The sequence below is a fragment of the Macaca nemestrina genome, chromosome 7 (genome assembly GCF_043159975.1).
Source record: "Macaca nemestrina isolate mMacNem1 chromosome 7, mMacNem.hap1, whole genome shotgun sequence".
Lineage (NCBI taxonomy): Eukaryota > Metazoa > Chordata > Mammalia > Primates > Cercopithecidae > Macaca > Macaca nemestrina.
The window spans coordinates 17,589,768-17,609,157 of record NC_092131.1 but is presented as its reverse complement, the minus strand read 5'-3'; the positions used below and the strand labels follow the sequence as shown (position 1 = coordinate 17,609,157).

Here is a 19,390-nt window from a genome sequence, read left to right as displayed (position 1 = left end):
CCTCATTCTGACATTGTTATATCCATCCATGGATAGGTGAAATGAACACTAACTTACCACAGACTGTATATCATCTTGATCAAGTGCGTACTGGTGGTAACTGATAATAACTCCAAATCCAGAAAACATTTTTAGCATGCAGGACCCAAAAGACACAGAAAATAAAATACATGAAAAAATTCTGACTTATAAAACTTTTGCAAAAATGTGCGAGAGGTCAATCAATAAAATGTTTTTCAGCATCAACATACACGATATTAGGATAAAAGTATGCATGATAAATGGAATGGAAATGTTCACTTCAAAGGGAAGAGATGAAAGCAAATATTTTCAATGCTAGAAAAAAGCCTGCATACATAAGTTTGAAATGGATGAAATATCAAACTATCATGACAGTTAGATTCCTTTGTGTATATACATTAAAGTGTCAATACTTAAAACTTTCTGGCAAGTGGATCATTTGCAGCTATTTAAACTTATATGAAATTTAGATGCTAACCTAGAAATGTGTCAAGAAATACATTTTGCAAATTACTTTTGAGAATGCATGAAGAAATGTGTTTGAAGATCACTGTACCACTCTACCAAGAGATTATAAATTTTGAGTGGGATATGGGACCATCTAATATATGCACTGAATGAGGGCGCCAATGGCAATTTGTATATTTAAAAAAAAATACTAATAAGGCCAGGTGCGGAGGCTCACACCTGTCACACTTTGGGAGGCCGAAGTGGGTTTATCACTTGAGGTCAGGAATTGGAGACCAGCCTGGCCAGCATGGTGAAACCCCATCTCTACTAAAAATACAAAAATTAGCTAGGCATGGGGATGGGTGCCTGTAATCCCAGCTACTTGGGAGGCTGAGGCAGGAGAATTGCTTGAACCCGGGAGGTGGAGTTGAGCCAAGATTGTGTCACTGCACTCCAGCATGGGTAACAGCATGAGACCTTGTCTCAAAATAATAATAATAATCAGAGTAGCTGATACCTAGAGCAATTGTCCTATGCCAGGTGCAATTCTCAGCATTTTACTTTAGTCCTTAAACAATGGCACCATGAGGGAAGAACTATAAAGGTCCCCATTTCACAGACGACAGAACTGAGACACAACAACACAGCTCACTGGTGACAAGGCTGGAAAGGAGACCTGGAGGTGGGGCCCACATTGTTAACCCCTTGGCTGTTTGCCTAGTAATTATTCTTATTTTTTAAATAAAAAGTCATTCTGATGGCTTCTTCCAACACACGAATGGGCCCCTGGGCCACCAGGGCGTGGCTGCCCGGCTTTGTAGACCTCTGTTCTGGAGTTCCGGCTCTAAAAATGTGGTGTATGAGCCACCCAGCCTCAGAATCCCTTGGGGTATCCGTTAAAATGTAGGTGTCTGGGCCCTGCCATGGGCCTACAGAATCACAGTCTCTGGGGGATGGCACCAGAGTCTGCATTTTGTCAGCATCTGGGCTGGTTCTGATGTGCTTGAGGTTGCGGGAGGGCTATTGAACAGGATGCACACTTGCCTCTGGCACCTGCCCTCTGTCCACCTCGGCCCCGCCCCCTCTGTCCACCCTGGCCCCACCAGGGTGGGAGGTTGGAAATTGCAAGTGGAAAAGAGGGAGAGTTGTGGAGATGGCTGTTAACCAGGTGGGGAGGATTGAGAGAGTCAGCCATAAGGCAAAATCGATGAACGGGGACGGGCGCGGTGGCTCACGCCTGTAATCCCAGCACTTTGGGAGGCCGAGGTATGCAAATCACTTGAGTCAGGAGTTCAAAACCAGCCTGGCCAACATGGTGAAACCTCATCTCTACTAAAAATGCAAAAAATAGGCCGGGCGCGGTGGTTCACGCCTGTAATCCCAGCACTTTGGGAGGCCGAGGCGGGCGGATCACAAGGTCAGGAGATCGAGACCACGGTGAAACCCCGTCTCTACTAAAAATACAAAAAATTAGCCGGGCGCGGCTGTGGGCGCCTGTAGTCCCAGCTACTCGGGAGGCTGAGGCAGGAGAATGGCGTGAACCCGGGAGGCGGAGCTTGCAGTGAGCCGAGATCGCGCCACTGCACTCCAGCCTGGGCTGGGCGACAGAGCTGGACTCCGTCTCAAAAAAAAAAAAAAAAAAAAATGCAAAAAATTAGCCGGGTGTGGTGGCTGGTGCCTGTATTCCCAGCTACTTGGAAGGCTGAGGCAGGAGAATCGCTTGAACCTAGGAGGCAGAGGTTGCAGTGAGCTGAGATCACACCACTGCACTCCAGCCTGGGCAATGAGAGTCTCTTAAAAGAGAGAGAGAGAGAAAGAAAGTAGGGTTGCTATGCATTAAGAGGGCACTTCCTCCATCAGCATGTCCTCCAGAATTAAGGTCTTCAGTTTTAGTCCTCAGCCTATATTTCTTTGCACGTGTCACCATCTCAGGAACCCCATACTTTTCCAGGTTATACACAGATTGCCTAGACCTTCCATACCACACTGGCATTGCTTTCAGCAGTGTGTGAAGGGATAATCATCTTGCCCCATCCTATCGTGTGATTTCATGTGTCATGTACACTAGATGCCAAATTTGTTAACAGAGGTCGATAGTGCTAAGACTTTCCATTACCGTGTTCCAGTAATGATAAAAAGGAAGAAGTGTACCTGTTGTGTGTTCATAAGGGAAATATTTTTAGTATTTCACAACTAAAATCCCTAAATTAATCTGGAGCAGAAAAAAAAAATCCATCTCTCCAGAAACATGCAGCATTTTGAGCACTTGTTAATGGAATTTCCAGAAATAGAAGGGATTCTTGCCATTTTTCTGATGTCCTGGAGGGTGTAACAAATGATTAACTTTACCAATCAGCTTCAAGAAGAGGAATTTAAGACATCTGGCATCATCACAAGTCACAGGTCATCAGAAAAAGACAGGTTTAGATGACTCATTACACACACACATACTCCCAGGTGTGCAGGTTAATTCCAGAAGCTGAATAATAACTGAAATATTTGTGCAAATGTATATGTCAACTTCCCGGTTCCAAATGCCATTCCAGTTTTTAGAACAATAAAGTTCTTACCAGTTATAAATTTTGCATAATTTAAATATTGTATATTTTCACGATTGTCCTAGCTCTTTGACAGTTGGGGTCATTGTCTTAAGTTGTTCACTAGCGCCTCATAACGGGTATTCAAAATTTCTTTCAAGTAAAATATTTATAAAGTTCACGTTATGCCTATAAATTACTGCGTTGCCCTAGTTCGCCCGCACAAGCCCTTAGAGCACAACTTGGTCTGCGCACAATTTGGTTCCTATCGGCTTCCGTAGCGTCCCTAACGACTTCCGCCTCTGGCGGGCCGCCGTGGTGGAGGAACTTCCGGCAGCGGCAGCTCAAGTGGCCAAGGCAAGATGGTGAGTGACTAAGGATTTCTTTCCGCTGGTGGTCGCAGTGCGATGGGGTCGCCGCGGCCTGAGGCGAGAGACAGAGGCGGCTGCCCGAGGAACTGGGACTGCCCTCTTCTCCTCCTGCCGGCCTGATCTTCTCGCCGGGTGGAGGCTCCCAGGGACCGCGCTCAGGTCCACCGCGGGCCAGGGCCGACTAGCGGGCCTTACCCGGGGGTCCTGGGGCCGGGGCTCAGCGCAGAGAGGTCTCCTGCGTGGGCTTGTGGGGCGGCAGAACGGATCAGGTCCCTGGCTTTGCTGCTCCGCCGACCAGGGCTTTGCTGATCCGCGCTGGGAGTTTCGGGGGCGCCTCCTCGAGTCACTGGGAAAAATGCTTTTTGAGTCGGGCAGCCGAAGGGTGCTGGAGAAGAGGGTGGGATTCGTTCCACCTGAGGAGGGGAGAGCGGAGTCGTGGAAGGCCTTTCGGAGCTGGCGGCGTTTGAAGGAGGCCTTAAAGACGCTATTATGACAGGCGGAGCTCAAACGGAAAGGGCCCGTGGTGCAGTAGTAATAATAAAAACAGCTAGCATTTATTCATCAATTCACTAAACAAGTATTTACTGAGCACTTGGTGTTTTCTTGTTGTTGTTGTTAAACTTTTGGCTAGCTTCTGTTCCAGACACTGAGGATACAGGGGGTGAGCGGGATTGATGAAGTCCCTGCCTTCATAGTGCGTACATTCTAGAGCAGAAGGCAGACAATAATCAGAAATATGATGTAAGGGGTGGGGTGGTCATTGTTGTATGGTTATTGTATAGAAAGGGAAAACATGGAGGGGTGGCTGCTTTTTATAGAGTCAGCGAATGTCGCTCTGAGGAGGTGAAATTTGCGCGGACCGAAATTGAGGGAGTAACCCCTGCAGATGTCCGAGGGAAATGTCCAGGCAGAAGATACAGCACATGCAAAGAACCTGAGATGGGAATGTTTAACCTGTATCATGAACGCCAAGAACGTCAGATCTCATAGAAGTCGTTTTGTTTTGTTTTTTTGAGACGGAGTCTTGGTCTGTCCAGGCTAGAGTGCAGTGGCGCGATCTCCGCCTCCCGGGTTCAAGCGATTCTCCTGCCTCAGCCTCCCAAGTAGCTGCGACTACAGGCGCCCGCCACTACACCAGGCTAATTTTTGTATTTTGGTAGATACGGCGTTTCACTATGTTGGCCAGGCTGGTCCTGAACTCCTGACCTTGTGATCCGCCCGCCTCGGCCTCCCAAAGTGGGATTACAGGCGTGAGCCACCGCACCCGGCCTCATAGAGGTCTTACACGGATTTCTGGGTAGTATTCTAAGCATGTGCCAAGTACTTTTCCAGCATTTTCTCATTTATTACAACAGTTCCCTCGAGGTAATTACTACTGTCCTTATTTTGATAAGGAAGAAATGGAAACACAGTAAGTGGCTGTGCTGCAACACAAACCCCATCGGTTTTTTCTAGAACAGTAGAGAAACACCTGGGTTTTGACATTCAGCAAACCTGAGTGTGATTTCTGGCTCCATCTCTGACAGGCTTTGTGACAACAGGCAAGTCATTTAAGCTCTCTGGGACTTAGTTTTCTTATCTGCAAATGGTGGGGGGGTAATGATAGTACCAATATCATAGTGTTTGTAAGAATTCAGTGGGATAATACTTGGGAGAATATTTAGGACACTGCTTGGCATATAGTAGGGGTTCAGTAATTGGTGTACTTGTTATTTGAGACTGAGAAACATGTAAAATGCCCAAGAGGTGAAGAAGTGTTGGTGTATTCATTTAGAAGTGCTGCGTGGGGCTGATCTGAGGGAGCTGAGTGGGCCCTTCTAATCAGGAAGTTCACTCATCTTCATATTTAAAATGCCACCATTTCTGAGACATTGTTCAGTGTTAAGCTTTGTCCTATAACTGAAGGGCCTTTTAAAATCTGGAATCCCACTGAGTTTATTAATACACTAAGTTCTTAACACCTTAAAGTGATAGAGCTTTTCAGATTGAGAAGAAAGACCTGCCCGGAAGCCCCCTGACTTTAGGGGTAGGAATTAGATAAGGTGCTATTGGAAGGAAAGTCTTCTGGATCTTGGTGTGATCTAAGTAAGGGGTAAATGATTGGTAAACATTTTCCAAGCGTGTAAAATGACTTAGCTTTCATAGCCTGATTTTATGGAATATATTCTTGGTAGCTTCAGTCTGGTAGTTTCCTATCAAAAGCTGGGAAGGTCCATATTTTCCCCTCAAGAGGGGGTGATCTTAAGACTCTCAGCCTCTTTGGTTATATCTACTTCTCAATAGAGTTGTTCTTGATTCTAAGATGCAATCAATTGCCAGGTGTACCGGTAATCCATCAAACATCTTTTCGGGGAAAAAGAAATTCTGCCACACTAAATGCACACATTGACTGCAAGTATTACCTCTTGCGTTCAGAAATGTTGAAACGAAGGAGAAATGTTACAGACTCACAGGACACGTTACAGACTCACAGGACAGTATGAAGGCATTCTTTTCAAGTGATCATATTCTGAATTTACATCTGTGTCTGATTTTTCTCCCACAGGGTCAAAGTCAGAGTGGTGGTCATGGTCCTGGAGGTGGCAAGAAGGATGACAAGGTAAATATGCCAGATTTGTCCTGTGATACGAGCAAATTATAGAAAATGTGGTCTCGGCTGAGAAGTTCTATGGGGATTCATGAGTTTTAAAAAGTAGAGTGATCCAGTAGTTTTTAAACTAGCCTGTCCTACAGATAGAATAAGTATGCTTATGCTTTAGAAAAGGTTATTGACCTAACCATCAAATAGGTATTTAAGTGTGTAAAAGTAATGACCTTATAGAAGTATTAAAGTAAATTGCCTATAATTTTGGTGTCTAATATCCTGAGGTATGAAGATTGCCTCAGGTTACCTAAACTTTTGGCGTATAACTTGATTCTTACCCCTCTATACCTTATTGGAATAATATGACTCATTGTCACTTATGTGTGTGGTAAAAAGATTATATTTATTTTCATTTATTATTATTATTTGAGATGGAATCTTGCTCTGTCGCCCAGGCTGGAGTGCAGTGGTGCGATCTTGGCTCACTGCAACCTCTGCCTCTGTTCGAGCAATTCTCCTGTCTCAGCCTCCCGAGTAGCTGGGATTACAGGTGCCCACCACCACACCCGGCTAATTTTTGTATTTTTAGTAGAGACAGGGTTTCGCCATGTTGGCCAAGCTGGTCTCAAACTCCTGACCTCAAGTGATCTGCCTGCCTCAGCCTCCCAAATTGCTGGGATTACAGACGTGAGCCACCGCACCCAGCTTACATTTACTTATCATATTTACTTATTAAAATTGCAGGAATGTGAAACAAGTCAGGTTTTTAATAACATCCTAAAAGATAAGGAAAATTGTACCACCTGAAAATAGATGATGGTGGTACAGAAATAAATTTGTGTTTTAATATGATTTTCATGTGACTTTTTTTTTCCTGCTGTTCTAACAACTCAAGGACAAGAAAAAGAAATATGAACCTCCTGTACCAACTAGAGTGGGGAAAAAGAAGAAGAAAACGAAGGGACCAGACGCTGCCAGCAAACTGCCACTGGGTAATGACATGGCTCCTCCTTGCCATCTTTCCAGTTCTTAGGAGAAACCGTTTCTGTGCATGCAGCTTAGAGTCTGAAAGGGGAAACAGGAAGTAGAGGGCAACTGAAGCTCTAGCTTTGTGATTCAATTTCACCTAACTCTTGAGTGTGACATTCCTCTAGGTTGGCATACAAGTTATCTTTTGTTTTAAAATACAGTATTATATGATTGTGTCTCACTTTAAGAAATGTCACCATTTTTCTTTAAAGGCTCCTTTAGTGGATTAAAAGTATAGTGTTAACTTGGGAGGCTAAGGCAGGAGAATCACTTGAACCTAGGAGGTGGATTGCAGTGAGCCAAGATTACGTCACTGTACTCTAGCCTGGATGACAGAACAAGACTCCATCTCAAAATAAATAAATAAAAGTATAGTTTTAAATTACAAAACGCAGGTTGAACTTTAGTAACTCAGAATCATGTGTATTTGAAATGAAATGCCACTGTGTTGAAATTCAGATCATGCAATGCCTGAAGTTACAATAAAATTTTTCAATGGCTTCCTGCCGAACATAGAATAAAATTCATACCAGACAACCTGACCCAGCCCACCTCTCCGATCTCAGCCCTGCCACTCCCCCTTGCTCATTGGACACACTGCTTGCCTTATGTTTTTTTGACTTTTGTACATATCAGGGCCTTTGCCCTCACTCATTCCTCTGCCTAAAATCTTCTTCTTCCCCCAGTTCTAATCATGGCTACTTGCTTCTCATCATCTCTCAGGCTTCAGCTCAAATACATCCCCAAACCCTCATCTAAATATGCTCCTCCCTGCTTAGAAGAAAAAACTAAGAAGAAATACTTAAACTACTTTAAAAAACATTGTTCAGTTAATTGAAGGAAATCAGTAAAACCAGCCATTTGTTTACCATAACAAATTGGTATGGTGCTGGTACAGAAAAAGACAGGCTACCAGAACAGAGTAGGAAGTCCAAAAACAGTCATGTTACATGGATATTTAATATACACTGAAGGTGCCACTTCAGGTCTGTGGGGAATAGGATGGGTTATTTAATATGCAAGGCATTTCCATCAGAGAAACGCAAATCAAAACCACAATGAGATACCATCTCATACCAGTTAGAATGGCGATGTGGAGAAAGAAATGGGAACACTTTTACACGTTGGTGGGACTGTAAACTACTTCAACCATTGTGGAAGACAGTGTGGCGATTCCTCAAGGATCTAGAACTAGAAATACCATTTGACCCAGCCATCCCATTACAGGGTATATACCCAAAGGATTATAAATCATGCTGCTATAAAGACACATGCACACGTATGTTTATTGTGGCACTATTCGCAATAGCAAAGACTTGGAACCAACCCAAATGTCCAGTAATGATAGACTAGATTAAGAAAATGTGGCACATATACACCATGGAATACTATGCAGCCATAAAAAAGGATGAGTTCACGTCCTTTATAGGGACATGGATGAAGCTGGAAACCATCATTCTGAGCAAACTATTGCAAGGACAGAAAACCAAACACCGCATGTTCTCACACATAGGTGGGAATTGAACAATGAGAACACTTGGACACAGGGTGGGGAGCATCACACACTGGGGCCTGTTGTGAGGTGGGGGGAGGGGGGAGGGATAGCATTAGGAGATATACCTAATGTAAATGACGAGTTAATGGGTGCAGCACACCAACATGGCACATGTATACATATGTAACAAACCTGCATGTTGTGCACATGTACCCTAGAACTTAAAGTATAATAACAAAAATTTTTTTAAGTATATATAAAAGGCATTTCAAAAATTTTTGTCCAAAGAAAATGAAATTAGATTCTTGACTCTTGCCAAATGGAATACAGGTATATGTGTGAAAATAAATAAATGAAAATTAACCTTAGGGAAGAAGAAAGTTTTTGAAGTAAATGGGAAAACCCAGAAACCATAAAAGAAAAGATTGACATATTTGTCTATAAAAATGATACAATTCCCAGCACTTTGGGAGGCCAAGGCGGGTGGATCACAAGGTCAGGAGATTGGAACCATCCTGGCTAACATGTTGAAACCCCATCTCTACTAAAAATCCAAAAAGTTAGCCAGGTGTAGTGGCATGCGCCTGTAATTCCAACTACTCAGGAGGCTGAGGCAGGAGAATCACTTGAACCCAGGAGGCAGAGGTTGCAATGAGCTGAGATGGTGCCACTGCACTCCAGCCTGGGTGACAGAGCAAGACTCTGTCTCAAAAAAAAAAAAAAAAAAAAAAAAGACACAATTCCTCTGTGACTTGAGACTTCAAAGCCAAAAGAAACAATAATACATGGAAAACATATTTGCCATATATGTGATAAACAGGGTTAATATCCCTGATATTTCAAAATTTTACAAATAGATGAGTGTGTATACAGCCAGCATGCGACAGTGTATATACTGGACTGAGAAACATATGTAACTTTTTATTAGTACCTATGGGAAAAAATGAACCAGACCCAGGTATCTGATGGGTCAGTAGCTTTTTTCTTCTTTATACAGACTCTTCAGCCAAGGGGCTAGCTATTTGGTCATAAACCCCATCCCCATTTTGAAAGTCTTGATTATATCACGGCCAAACTCCCCTTTCCATTTTGGCACCTGCTTACTTAGAGTTACTAAACTGAATTTTTCTGAAGCTATCTCCAACAAAAATGAGCTTATTTTAAAATCTTAATTCCTTTCTTGCAAACTTCAGGGTCCACGTATAATGAAACTTGATATTTTAATTTCAGTGACACCTCACACTCAGTGCCGGTTAAAATTACTGAAGTTAGAGAGAATTAAAGACTATCTTCTCATGGAGGAAGAATTCATTAGAAATCAGGAACAAATGAAACCATTAGAAGAAAAGCAAGAGGTGAGTTGAAAAGTTACTTCATTTTCTTTTTTACAAATTGAATTCTATTTAGAACCTAAAATTGTCAACAAATAAATGAAATTCAAGTAGTTGAACCTGTCCAGGCTTTCATGAAGTATTATTAGTTGCCTTTTACTAAGCATCAGCTGCTTTGCAAATCTACTGAACTATCAGGATCATCTACTTTTAGGTCTAGTCTGCTTTTTTCCCTTGGCATTTTCATACATAGGAGGAAAGATCAAAAGTGGATGATCTGAGGGGGACCCCGATGTCAGTAGGAACCTTGGAAGAGATCATTGATGACAATCATGCCATCGTGTCTACATCTGTGGGCTCAGAACACTACGTCAGCATTCTTTCATTTGTAGACAAGGATCTGCTGGAACCTGGCTGCTCGGTCCTGCTCAATCACAAGGTGAGGTGATAGTCTTTTTCAAAAGCCCATGGAAGTGCTTTCTCTTTTCACTTAGATCCATCTTCCTGTCCCATGGAAGTAGATCACCAAAGCACTCCTGAGGCAGGAGAAGGATGTCATGATTGGCATCGCTTTGCTGTAAACAGATCCAGCGAACCTCACGTTCCTGTGTTAAACGTTGATGTTTCCTGTTAGGTGCATGCCGTGATAGGGGTGCTGATGGATGACACGGATCCCCTGGTCACAGTGATGAAGGTGGAAAAGGCCCCCCAGGAGACCTATGCGGATATTGGGGGGTTGGACAACCAAATTCAGGAAATTAAGGTATGATTGGTAACCATCTCTGGGTTTTTTCTGAGTTTTGGTTTCTGCTGTCCCATTTAGGATACTTTGGAATTGTTTGATATGTTTGCTTGTTTATTAATCAAACCAGTAGCTGAGACAGAGCTTGCCAGTTGTGGTATTTTTGTATTTGTTAATACTGAGTTAGGTGATAGAAATAACAATCAGTTGTGTGATGGTTCCTGCAGCAGCTGCAGCTTCATTCTTTTTATATGTAATGTTGACTGCATTGTCTGTGTGAATATGTAATGTTTCTGACTGTGTTGACTTCAGTTGTGTTTATCTGGAAGCCTCCAGTGCTTTATGGAGCTAGCATGTGTACTTGCACACATTTAGACAGTGGTGGGGTTGGAGCATAATCCCAGTGCCTTCAGCGGCCCTGGGGGCTGCAGGGGATATGGTCATTGAGGATGGCTGTGGGCTGTCTGCATGTTCTTTCATAGGGAAGTCATTCCGAGCCATCACAGATCTCTGCCAAGGACCTCTGAGGCAGCTGAGAAATAGCCATAATGTCCCTAGATGGGAAGAGCCTTTCCCGGTCCTATCTGTAGTTTAATTGAAAAGGGTGAACTTTAGCTTTCTTAAGTCTCTCTTGCTCAAGAAGAGCTCCAGGCTGACTTCTACTAGAAAGTAAAAGGGGAATTGGGTGTGACAGGGAGATGGAACGGGTGCAGGGAACTCAAGTAGGACAGGTGTCATCTTCAGTATGTCTTTGCTGCTAATAGAAATCAAGCACATTGTCTCTAAGAAGAGGAATTGAGATTTTTACTTATTTTTGTTGAAAGCAAGATATTCTTATGTTGCCAATTAGTAAATATGCTAATAATTTCAGTAAAGCCTTTCATTTTTACTACTTTTCATAGGAATCTGTGGAGCTTCCTCTCACCCATCCTGAATATTATGAAGAGATGGGTATAAAGCCTCCTAAGGGGGTCATTCTCTATGGTCCACCTGGCACAGGTATGCTCTGTTTTTGACACTTTCCAGGCACCTAGCTGGTCTCTTGAGTAGCAGCATTGGCTAGTTATAATTACTGAACTAGTAAGTGAGGACACCACAATTCCTTAGTTTAAAACAGGGCTGCTCAACCTTGTCTACATGTTGGAATCACCTTGGGAGCTTTCAAAATACTGATGCAAAAAAAAAAAGCCTGAGCAACTTGGCGAAACCCCATCTCTATAAAAAATTAGCCGGGTGTGGTGGTGCATGCCTGTAGTCCCAGCTACCCAAGAGGCTGAGGTAGGGGGATCACCTGAGCCCTGGAGGTCAAGGCTACAGTGAGCTATGATCACACCACTGCATTCCAGCCTGGGCAACAGAGTGAGAACCTGTCTCAAAAAAAGAAAAAAAAAATATGAAAAAAAAAAAAATGATGCCTGGCCCCATCCCCAAAGATTTTGATCTATTCATCTGGAGTATGGCCAAGCCTGGGAGCCATAGTGGAGAAGTGCTACTTTAAAAGCTCTATTCTGAGCATGGTGGCTCATGCCAGTAATCCCAGTACTTTGGGAGGTCAAGGTGGGTGGATGACTTGAGGCCAGGAGTTCAAGACCAGCCTGGCCTATGTGGCGAAACCCCGTCTCTACTAAAAATACAAAAACTGGCTGGATGTGGTGGTGCACATCTGTAGTCCAGCTACTCGGGAGGCTGAGGCAGGAAAACCACTCGAACCTGGGATACAGAGGTTGCAGTGAGCTGAGATCATGCCACTGCGTTCCAGCCTGGGTGACAGAGCGAGACTGTCTCCTAAAAAAAAAAGCTCTATTCTGCTGTATCAGATTCATTTAAGCAGTCATTTGAGAGAATTGACAGTGTTCCTAAGAGGATCCATGCTGAGGGGTGCCCACAATGGAGAGACTGGGAGACGCCTGTACCCAGAGGCCGAGAGCTAGAAGAGATCGCTCTCCTACAGCCCCTCAACTTACAGCTTAGGAAATTATGTTTCAGAGCGGCCGGTGACTAGCCCAAGGCCCCTCTGGGAGTTGAGCTAGTAACAGGGCTGGAGCTGGAACACAGGCCTCCTGACCCACAGCTGTAGGCCCCCTGTGGGGCTCTAGTACTAAAGGGGCTGCGGTACAGGGCTGGGAGGCAGGACTGGACAGGCAAGTCTGTCAGAGGAGCAGGCAGCTTGTTCAGTGAGCCCTCTGACCACAGAAGCAGCCCAGGGGCTAGACTTGGCTGCTTCTGCACTGTAAGATCCTATCCACTGAAAAGGTCCTGTTTATTTTCTGTTCACCTTCCCTCACTGATGCTTTCAGGGAGCAGTTCAGCCTTTGCACCTGCTACTCTGCCTGTCTAAAAGGAACATCATTGCCACATGTTACAAAGCTGAGCTTTGTGTCAACCATCCCATTTCTGGGAAGTCTTCCCTGTCACATACCATCTAGCTGCCTCCACACTCCTCCTGTGCCGGCCTGAGGCTGCCAGTTCTGCCCCTAACTGCCTCTTTATCCTGAGGCACCCACCCAGCTCTTGCCAGGGTCCTCACAGACCACCAAAGGGTCCTAGGTCTTCCAATTCAAAAATTCTCAAGTTGGGCACTCTTTGCTGACTCTTGTTTTTCTTTTCTTTCTTTTTTTTTTTTTTGAGGCGGAGTTTCACTCTTGTTGCCCAGGCTGGAGTGCAATGGCATGATCTTGGCTCACCGCAACCTCCGCCTCCCGGGTTCAAGCGATTCTCCTGCCTTAGCCTCCCCGGTTCAAGCGATTCTCCTGCCTCAGCCTCCTGAGTAGCTAAGATTACAAGCATGTGCCGGCTAATATTGTAATTTTTTTAGTAGAGACAGGGTTTCTCCATGTTGGTCAGGTTGGTCGTGAACTCCCAGCCTCAGGTGATCCTCCCGCCTCAGCCTCCCAAAGTGCTGGGATTACAGGCATGAGCCACTACGCCCGGCCGGCTGACTCGTTTTTAACCTGAAAGTGAAATATCAGCAAGTAGAGCAGTATTGGAAATGATGTTTGAGCTCTTCCCTGAGATCAGTGGGAGGAACTGCCTCTGCCTTGGAAGGGCATGTCACAGCAGCTCTCACTGTGGGCTTCATCAAGAGCTGGTCCTGTCTCAGCTGTCTGAGCTGGCAGCAAGCCCACCCAGTAGCTACTCTTCTGGAGCAGCGGGCACTGCATGCCTGGAGCTCAGGAACACTGTGTGTGTCTCCTTAGGGCCAAAGCTAGGATTCCCAGACCTTTTTTTCCAGCCCTGATCGTTTCCTAGGAGTTTAGTTTGGCTCTCCAGCCCTGGGTTGGGTGGGTCAGGTTAATGTATGCAACTTTGAAGGGGCCCAAGAAAGGCTCAACCAGAGAAAAAAATGAGATTTATTTCATTAATAGTACGAAGCATTTCTTCATACGGGTAATTATAGTTCGCAGTTCTTCAGGGGAAACTGGGTCAAGGTTGGAAAATAACCAAGTAAAAAGTATTTTCTGATGTTATCATGATAAGTTTAGGAAAATAGCTAAGGATAATCCAAACATGTTAGTAGATTTTTCTAAATGTCCTCTTGTCTACTCAGGACAACGGAATGTGGTGACACCTGAATTGGTGACATGCCTTAGCATGGGGGCCCACCTGTTTTTGGTGTCCATTTAAGGTGGTAATGATACGAGTTTTTAAGTTAAAACAGCACTTGAGGTGTCTTTTTAAATCTTTTTTCATCTAAAATAGGTAAAACCTTGTTAGCCAAAGCTGTAGCAAACCAAACCTCAGCCACTTTCTTGAGAGTGGTTGGCTCTGAACTTATTCAGAAGTACCTAGGTGATGGGCCCAAACTCGTACGGGAATTGTTTCGAGTTGCTGAAGAACATGCACCGTCCATCGTGTTTATTGATGAAATTGACGCCATTGGGACAAAAAGGTAGACTTTCTCATGCTTATTTTGCCTTGTTTAGAGGGAACACCGCATAGTTCTTCTCTTGAGAATGAACCATCTCGGGGGGCTCTCTCTGTGGCCACAGTTCTTGCCGTGCGTGGCCTTCCATGGATGCTTTAGGCTCTGCTCTCCCAGGAGCCAGGTAACAACTGCCCAGGAGCTGTGAACGTCTGGAGATTGTTCAGTTGTGAATAACCATGTCTTGAGCACACACCCTGAGCCAGGACCATCTGGACTCTAGGGACACAGCTGTGAGCACAACAGCCTCTGCCCTGGAGGAGCTCACAGTCAGGTTGCAGGGATCAGACACCAAACATGGAAACAAAATAAATGATACAGTTTCAGGCACAGAAACTGCTATGGAAAAATATGATCTGTAACTTGGCTGATGGGGAGTGTCAGTCCATTTGTGCTGCTGTAACAAAATGCCTTGGGACTGGTATTTTGTATAAAGAATAGAAAATGTATTTCCCACAGGTCTGGAGGCTGAGAAGCCCAGGATCAAGGCACTGGCATTGATGTCTAGTGAGGGCTGCTCTCTGCTTCGGAGATGGCACTTGTTCTGCAAAGGGGACACATGTTCAGGAGACAAATGGAAGAGCAAAAAGGGCCTATGCTAGTTCCCTGCAGCATTTTTATAAGGAACACATGCTGTACAAGGCCTTTTTTTAATAAGGAACTCATGCAGTATAAGGCTCTGCCTCATGCCTTTTAGCCCTTTCCAAAAGGCCTCATCTCTTAACCACCTAGTAGGGATTAAGTTTCAACACATAAATTTGGGGAAATACATTCAGACCATGGCAAAGGGTGCTGAATTTATTTTTTTCTGAGCGTAATTGAGGGAGTGCCATGTGAGTTAAACAGGAATGTTTGTTAAGGTGTTTTGTCACAATGAAGTCTTTGCTGTAATTTCTCTTGAGCAGGTGATCAGTTGGGTCTTCATTCCTTCCCTTTTTTTTTTTCCCAAAGATATGACTCCAATTCTGGTGGGGAGAGAGAAATTCAGCGAACAATGTTGGAACTGCTGAACCAGTTGGATGGATTTGATTCTAGGGGAGATGTGAAAGTTATCATGGCCACAAACCGAATAGAAACTTTGGATCCAGCACTTATCAGGCCAGGTTAAATTTGCTTTTGTTTCGTCATGGAGATTAATGTGTTTATATATTTAAATGTGCTTTGGGAGGCCTATAAAATGATACATAAAAAAGCAAAAACTGCAGTGAAACTTAGGATAATTTACCAAAAATAGGTCCCCTTGAGATGAGAGTTAAGAGAACATGATAGTCTATGCACCTCGGCCCTTTGAATTCCAGTCTTATGTCTTGATCTTTTCTTTTCCATAATATTCCTTTTTTAGCCTCAAGAACTGGCTGCTTTTTCTGGAAGAAATAATTCATGTGATGGTAGGATTTGTTGTTTTTACTTTCAGGTAGCATCAGAAGAAACAGTGATTTGTTTGCTGTCTTTTGTAATGTTTTTAACACGATAGGTCTGTCCAATTTCACTCAGGACTTGCTCCTTTCATTTATTTCTGAAGGTAGCAAAGTAGACAGAGTTTCTTTTAAATGAAGAGAATTCAAATGTAGAAATTTACAAACTACAAAAATGTATGGTTACTTTTTAAGATTTGGACATCCTTCCCACAGAATACTGTCTGACTGAAACTTCATATGTAAGGAGATGGGCTGAGGCCTCTGAGCCATGGCCAAGCCTGGGTTTTGATGGTGGTGTGACTTAAAAACTTTTCATACCTGCAGGCCGCATTGACAGGAAGATTGAGTTCCCCCTGCCTGATGAAAAGACGAAGAAGCGCATCTTTCAGATTCACACAAGCAGGATGACGCTGGCTGATGATGTAACCCTGGATGACTTGATCATGGCTAAAGATGACCTCTCTGGTGCTGACATCAAGGTGAGAGCCTAGCCATGTCAGCTCATTTCTGGGAATGTGGCTGTCAATCAGGAAAAAGTCTATACATGCTCTTGGGATGGTGGTTGGCCTGGACAGATGGGTGTCTGTATTTTAATCATCATATTGGTTTATGATTACATCCAAATAGTATATGTGCTTGTTATTTGAAGTCATTTTTAATGCATCATTTTATGCAGTGAATGACCCTAAGGCTGTAGCCACAAGGCTGAGTTGCTGGTACTAAGCTGCCTTAGGCCCAGGTGACTTTCTCAAGGTGTGTCCAATGTAGCTGCTCAGTCCCAGGTCAAGGGAAGGATATGTCCTGGGAGAACTCTCCCCAGAGCTGCAGAGTGGGGACCAAGCACCCACCGCATTCATGTCCCAATCTGTGTTCTGGAAGGTTCTACCAGATTACACCTCTTGATTTTATGACAAATGTACATGAGTTAGGACATTTCCTCCCAGCTGACCAGAATTTACAGCAAGGCCTGGCAGTGTTGAATATGGGTTCAAGCTGCTTTCCCTGGGAAGAACTGGGTTTTTGTCGGTCATAAGTGCCATGGTTAGGTAGGGACAGCACAAGCAGTGCCTTTCCAGGTCAGCACCTGCCCTGAGCCCACGGATCATTGGCAGTTAGTCGTAGAGAACTAGGTGTCTCTGTTGGTGAGTAAAATCTATCTTCTTTTTTAAAAACTGAAAGATCTTAACATTTTATTTTTAAGATAAAAACTTACTTTGACAATTAAGCCTTCAAAAAAGTTGCAACAATAGCACAGTGATTTGCCAAGAGTTAACATTTTACCGATTTGCCTTTTCTCTTTCTATACACAAAACTTTCACCTGTACCATTTGAAGTAAATGACCTGATGGCCATCACCAAACAAACTTCCGCGCCAGGATTGTGTTTTTTGCCACATCATGTTTTTGCCACAGTAATTACTGGCCAAAAGAAAAAGAAAACAGTAACCCATGTAACATGTTCATTTGCTGTCCCTCTCTATCTATTTCCTTCATTTCTCTTTCCTTTCTAAACAGATCAGTCCTAAAACAATAACAGTAACCCATGTAACATGGGTTATTGTTTTCTTTTACTTTGGGCAAGTAATTACTGAGAAATTAAATAGATTGGAATAAATGCTATACTCTATAGTATTATTCCATAGTATAGATACTGCCACTTAGAGTATCTAACCAGAATACATGTTCTCTTATGACTATAAGTAAATGAAATACACATATACTGTCAATTGCCTATAAGTTTCAGGGCATAATGTCGTTTGTTTCCTAGGAATATTATTCTCTTTAAGGAAAGTGGTGCTGTAAGAATTTACTGACCTGCCAAGCCACATAGCTTGTTAGAACCTAAGCCAAAACTAGAACCCACAGCCCCGACCCTTAGGCCAGTCTTCTTAGTTACAGTAACTCCCAGTTTAAGCCACTTCACATCCTTTCAGAAAATAGGGTGCTTAAAATATTTTTTAAAATCAAAATCTTTCCCAAATAAGCAATTTGTGTTTAGTCTAGGTGTCTTATGCTTTATTTCAGAATAGATTTTTTTTTTTTGAGATGGAGTTTCGCTCGTTGCCCAGGCTAGAGTACAGTGGCATGATCTTGGCTCACTGCAACCTCCACTTCCCGGGTTCAAGCAATTCTCCTGCCTCAGCCTCCCGAGTAGCTGGGATTACAGGTGCCTGCCACCGTCCCTGGCTAATGTTTTCTATTTTTAGTAGAAACGGGGTTTCACCATGTTGGCCAGGCTGGTCTTGAACTCCTGACCTCAGGTGATCCGCCTGCCTTGGTGCTGGGATTACAGGTGTGAGCCACTGCGCCCAGCTTTAGAATAGCTTTTTCGGAATTCCTTGTTAGAATAAAAATAAGTATTTCACTTTCTGAACACACTGTTCTTTCTTACAGGCAATCTGTACAGAAGCTGGTCTGATGGCCTTAAGAGAACGTAGAATGAAAGTAACAAATGAAGACTTCAAAAAATCTAAAGAAAATGTTCTTTATAAGAAACAGGAAGGCACCCCTGAGGGGCTGTATCTCTAGTGAACCACGGCTGCCATCAGGAAAATGGTTGGGAAATTTCTCAATCCCTGAAAGGGATGAGGTTCTGGGAGTTGCCTAGAGGAATCCCTATTCCCATTGATTTTTATTAGCAAAGCATCCTGTGTCTTTTGGAGTACGATGTGTAAATGCCCATTGGGTGGTCTGTCTGTTGGTCACTCTGCAGCAGTCTGCTTCCCAATAAAGCGTGCTCTTTCACAAGCACTTCCTGTTTCTGCAGTCTCCACACACACCTACCGCTCAGCAGCAGCCTGTGGGTGGACCCAGCTGCAGGGAAGCCTGTGGATAGGAACTCAGGCTGCAGTCACAAGGAGTGTGGACCTCACTATGCGTTCCCCGCGTCACACCCCCAGAGCTGGCGTTCAACAGTAATTACAGCGGGAAATGGTCACTACCACAGAGCCAGTTGTTTAATAAAGGCTGAATTAATGTGGCTGTTGCTTCTAAAGGAAGTCCAGCATTCCTTTTGGAAGTTTTGTGGACCATGCGTGTTTCAGCACTCTGAGGGCAGAAAATAACTACTGGTGTTCCCAAGAGACTGAGGATTCCTAGAGATATCTTGAAAGCCCTTGTTCTTGGGCTTAGAAACCTCATCCCTTTCAAGGTGTTCAGAAACATGTCAGAACTTCCCCTTCCCTTTCTTCATCTATTTCCTTCATTTCTCTTTCTGAACAAATCAGGCCTAATGCTATTAAGTGGGGCAGATCAAGGTAAGCATTCCCTCGACAGGTGGCCTGGCGTGGGTTGTAGGGGCCCATGTTGAATGAGGAGGGTGTATTCGTTTTTTGTTAATACCATAACAAGTTACCGCAGGCTTTAAAAACAGCACAATTTGGCCAGGCACAGTGGCTCATGCCTGTAATCCCAGCACTTTGGGAAGCTGAGGCAGGCGTATCACAAGGTCAGTAGTTCAAGACCAGCCTGGCCAACATGGTGAAACCCCA

General features: G+C 43.9%; 1 protein-coding gene across 1 annotated transcript; it reads left to right on the top strand.

Annotated features, from left to right (window-relative positions):
* The first annotated feature begins 3,297 nt into the window (after nucleotides 1–3,297).
* LOC105467564 (proteasome 26S subunit, ATPase 1) lies at nucleotides 3,298–18,650 on the top strand. Its single transcript, XM_011717254.2, has 11 exons — nucleotides 3,298–3,373; nucleotides 5,925–5,978; nucleotides 6,859–6,955; nucleotides 9,718–9,842; nucleotides 10,072–10,257; nucleotides 10,453–10,581; nucleotides 11,463–11,559; nucleotides 14,260–14,449; nucleotides 15,434–15,585; nucleotides 16,225–16,379; nucleotides 18,294–18,650. Exons 1-11 carry the CDS (start codon nucleotides 3,371–3,373, stop codon nucleotides 18,426–18,428), a joined length of 1,323 nt encoding a protein of 440 aa, XP_011715556.1. The 5' UTR covers nucleotides 3,298–3,370; the 3' UTR covers nucleotides 18,429–18,650.
* The last annotated feature ends 740 nt before the right edge of the window (nucleotides 18,651–19,390 follow it).

Bases quoted from the DNA above. Each gene is read 5' to 3' on its own strand.
- LOC105467564 (XM_011717254.2), top strand. The intron at 10,258-10,452 runs GTGAGGTGATAG...GTTTCCTGTTAG, and splicing joins CGGTCCTGCTCAATCACAAG to GTGCATGCCGTGATAGGGGT. The intron at 10,582-11,462 runs GTATGATTGGTA...TACTTTTCATAG, and splicing joins ACCAAATTCAGGAAATTAAG to GAATCTGTGGAGCTTCCTCT.